This window comes from Gadus chalcogrammus, chromosome 8 (genome assembly GCF_026213295.1).
Source record: "Gadus chalcogrammus isolate NIFS_2021 chromosome 8, NIFS_Gcha_1.0, whole genome shotgun sequence".
Lineage (NCBI taxonomy): Eukaryota > Metazoa > Chordata > Actinopteri > Gadiformes > Gadidae > Gadus > Gadus chalcogrammus.
The window spans coordinates 18,104,533-18,108,836 of NC_079419.1; the positions used below are offsets into that span (position 1 = coordinate 18,104,533).

Genomic DNA, 4,304 nt, shown 5'->3' on the forward strand with positions numbered 1-4,304 from the left:
TTTCATATTTGGCAACACGGGGTACTCAGAGAAAAGGGAATCAAACCAAATTCACAAAAGATAAGTACATTGTCATTGTAGCGTTGGTGTCTGAGTGAGATGCCATTATTTTGACCTACCAATGTTGCCTGAATTTCTGATGACATCTCATGTTCATTTTATGACGTAATACAGTAAATTTTTACTGTATTACTGGCCAGGGAAAGATAGCTAAGGTGGTGTGGCTTGGCTGTCAAACGACGACTTACTCAGTTGAGGATTGTAGTTCGCGGCGCTGGCGACGTAGCTGAAGCAGCCGGACACTGTTAGACTGTGAACACACAGGGGCAGGTTAGTGACGGCATGCTCTTGGGTATTTACTCTTACAGATAAGCTACAATCAATGAAACACAAATGTAAATGATACGTTCTTCTTCGTTTCTATCGATATGGAATGAAAACCCTCCCCCGTGAATCATGTTGTAAACGTTGGAATCCACCCGCCGAGCTGCGCAGAAAGCAAAACATTCTCATGGAACGAGAGGGAAGCTGCCATGGCGAACAAGACTCACCAGATCTTGTCGCCGCAGTTCTTCTTGGTGAGGTCCAGCTCGGGGGGGGTGATGGTGATTTTCTTGATGATGTCAACAACTGGGCGGGCCCTGAAAGGATAAGAGCACCAATCAACACTTCTGCACTCCAACATCATGAATAATAATAATAAATAAATAATAAATAAAACCACTACTTAGTGATTTAGCTCATGATTAAGGATACAGCTGCTTTTCAACCACTGGGATTTAAACCTTGGGCCATTCGGCTGGAACTCAACTTCTACTCGGTGACACTCTACGGGAGCGAAGTTATGATTTCACAAAGATCAAGACCAACCCACCTGAAGACAAACACCGAGTCGGAGAGAGAGCCCACGGCCAGGTCGGGGTAGGTGTTCAGGTCCAGGTCCATGTTCCCCGCCAGAGAGTAGCCGAAATGCCTGCTACTCAACGGCCTGCCCATCAACATCTGAGAGACAAACGATGAGGTGTCACAACGTGGGATCAAACACAAGGCACTAAGGTAATTCAGGACATGAACATGAACATATTTAAAAGCACATTGTACATTATCTATGTAATTAAAAGCTTTAATTAATTTGTTTTAGTATTTATTGTTTAAGATGTATACATTTATTCATGCATTTATTTATTTGTGTATTTATTTGTTTGTTTTGTTCATTTTGTCATTTATAATTAGGATGAGGATCATGATGAACATGAGGAGGAAGAGTGATGTATCGGGTGACCTGGGAATGCTTCTTGTTGGAGCTGATGCCGTCCTCTGAGCCGTGGTAGATGTAGACCACCCCCGCACCCTCGTCATCGTAGGGGGCCCCGACTGCAAAGTCTGCATGACAAGGTGGATAATGGTGAGTTATTGTCATGATGATGGCTGTGCTTGTTGCAGTCTGTAGGAGAGAAATAGGAGAGGGGTCGTGGCTCGCGTCAGGACCCCAATAGAAGCCAGGTGAGTTAGGGGCAGATGCCGTCCACTAATCCCCTGTCTCGCCTTTAAAGTATGGCAGGGGTGGCCTGGGTCAGACGATAGGACTTTGTATGGTATTGCGTCAACTTCCCGCTCAGACTACTTACCGGGGTAATTGTCCTGATTGATGTCGCCCAGGTTCTCCACAGACAGTCCAAACATGGAGTCCTGAGGCCCGTCGATCCGGAGGGCGGTGACTGTGTCCCATGCCCCGGCCTTGTTGACGTAGACGTAGACCGCGCCCCCTATCTTCCCGTCCTTCTCAAAGTACTGCGGGGCCCCCACAACGATGTCATGCCAACTAGGAGGAGAGATCAGATGGTTCTTTATTCCTCCCGGTACAGGATAGAGACAGAAATGAAAAACAAAAGTCTCAAATTCCGTTCATTTAATTAGGTAATTTATAAATATAGGGTAAAAAAAAACATACATTGATGTACACAACATGAGAAGTGGAAATAATGTTCATATAAAAGCAAAATAGAAATGGTTTTATCATTATTTCATGATGGTACAATATTGAAACTGTAATATATAGTTAAAATGATAGTTTATAGAAAGTCCCCAATGACTTTGAATCCTGGTGTGTGCTCGTGTGGGCGAGTTTCTGTATCCTCTCTATCCTATCTCCATGTACCCGTCTTGGTTGAGGTCCAGCACGGCCAGGTCGTAGCCGAAGGAGGAGGCCAGGCCTTGCCCATGCAGGGTGAACTCCTCCCGCATGCTGGAGTCATTATCTATCGTCATCAGCACCACCGCCCCGCTGTGATTGGCCCTTGGTGCCCCCGCCACCACCGTCAGCCTGCCCTTCACCACCAGGGCCATGCTGGAGTCCAGGGAGAAGCCTGGTGGGGGAGGGAGAGAGGCAGTGAGGCAGGGGGAGAGACAACCAGAGAGAGGGAGAGAGGGAGAGAGAGAGAGAGAGAGAGAGAGAGAGAGAGAGAGAGAGAGAGAGAGAGAGGGAGAGAGAGAGGGAGAGAAAGAGGGAGAGAGAGTGAGAGAGAGTGAGAGAGAGTGAGAGAGTGAGAGAAAGAGAAAGATAGAGAGATAAAAGCCTTTCGCTCAGTCAATCAGGTCAATAAAGGCATACATGGACAGACAGCAGTACATCGACAGGGTGAAGTAACAGACAGACAGACAAAAAGGAGTGGGCCTCAGACAAGGCAAGACAGGGGTCAAAGGTAATATACTATACTATACTATACTATACTATACTATACTATACTATACTATACTATACTATACTATACTATACTATACTATACTATACTATAGGAGGTGCAAGGGAGGAGGAGTAGGTTTTGGATGAAACCATGCATTTCAGGCAAACAGCAAAACCTTTGAAAAGCCCTACAAAGTAACAAAGGTATTGAACTTTGAGGTGAACAGTACACTGCTTGAACTTTGATAAATTCTAATCACTCTTCCTTTTTTCATGGTCAGCACAGTTTCAACGGTGCCTATCAAGCAGGCCATGATGCTGAAATTATGACTCACGATGACTAGTGGACATCCACCGATGATTTTACCCTTTAAAGCACAACGTGAGCAGAGCCTGACTGGTATACAAACTCTTCTTCGTTGCTGGAGTTGGACACGCTGGCCATAAAGAGCACACCTGAGCGATGCATTGGAGTATTCAGATGCAGTGAAGACACAGACACAGACCATCAGTAAATATGTGGAGAGCGCAAACTGTCCAGACAGTAAACACAATAGGCACTGGCAACGAAACAAACTAACAAGGACATCAAGAAATAAACGGCATTCAACGCAATTATGAGTCATGGTTCCCTTGATAGACAGGACCTCCAACTGAGAGAAGTTCATCTGACTCGCCCTAACCTATCAGCCACTCTGTCTGCCAAGCACATTTTCATCACCTTTCTTCCCAATGTGATGGAGGAGAAATCTCCCTCCCCCTTTATAGGGGGGAGAGAGATTAAGAGAGGATGGAAGGTGAGGTCATGAATGAAAGATGGAGAAAGGGAAGTAGAGAGAGAGATGGGGGAGGGTAGGTGTTGGTACCCAGATAGCTGGTGGGAGGAACAGGTACCAGATCGGCCCTCAGCTCCCGCTCGTCGCCGGTCTCAAATGGACCGTCCTGGTAGATGCCCATTTCAACGAGGGTGTTGTTATTCTGTTCAAGACGCACCACACCTGGATGGTTGAGGAGAGAGTGGAGGAGAGGAGAGGGGAGGGGAGAGGGGAGGAGAGAGGAGAGGAGAGGAGAGGAGAGAGGGGAGGAGAGGAGAGGAGAGGAGAGTGGAGGAGAGGAGAGGAGAGGAGAGGAGAGGAGAGGGGAGGAGAGGAGAGGAGAGGAGAGGAGAGGAGAGGAGAGGAGAGGAGAGGAGAGGGGAGGAGAGAGGAGAGGAGAGGAGAGGAGAGAGGGGAGGAGAGGAGAGGAGAGTGGAGGAGAGGAGAGGAGAGGGGAGGAGAGGAGAGGAGAGGAGAGGAGAGGAGAGGAGAGGAGAGGAGAGGAGAATGGAGGAGAATGGAGGAGAGGAGAGGGGAGAGGGGAGTGGAGGAGAGGAGAGGAGAGGAGAGGGGAGGAGAGGAGAGGAGACGGGGAGAGGAGAGAGGAGAGGAGAGAAAAATAAAAATAAAATTACTCAATGGCGGGAAGAAAGGAATTAGCTGGAGGACTGACTTTTAAGTAAACGTTTCTTCCCAAATATAGTCAATAGTAAAAACCTATTCAGTTCAAATTATGTGATCGTGTCGGCCCGTCCCTCAAAGGCTGCCCCATGTCTCTCTGACTCTCTTCAGTTCCACGTTCAGAG

At 47.4% G+C, this 4,304-nt stretch overlaps 1 protein-coding gene across 1 annotated transcript in view; it reads right to left on the reverse strand.

Annotated features, from left to right (window-relative positions):
- LOC130388130 (integrin alpha-6-like) overlaps positions 1-3,677 on the reverse strand; it is a 12,010-nt gene extending 8,333 nt beyond the window's left edge. The window contains exons 1-7 of the mRNA XM_056597484.1: positions 3,550-3,677; positions 2,159-2,366; positions 1,629-1,822; positions 1,283-1,383; positions 875-1,002; positions 552-641; positions 249-310 (exon numbers count right to left, since the gene is read on the reverse strand). Of these exons, the coding sequence (XP_056453459.1) occupies positions 249-310; positions 552-641; positions 875-1,002; positions 1,283-1,383; positions 1,629-1,822; positions 2,159-2,366; positions 3,550-3,640 (874 nt within the window). The 5' untranslated portion in view covers positions 3,641-3,677. The remainder of the gene's footprint in view (positions 1-248; positions 311-551; positions 642-874; positions 1,003-1,282; positions 1,384-1,628; positions 1,823-2,158; positions 2,367-3,549) is intronic.
- Positions 3,678-4,304: the final 627 nt, after the last annotated feature.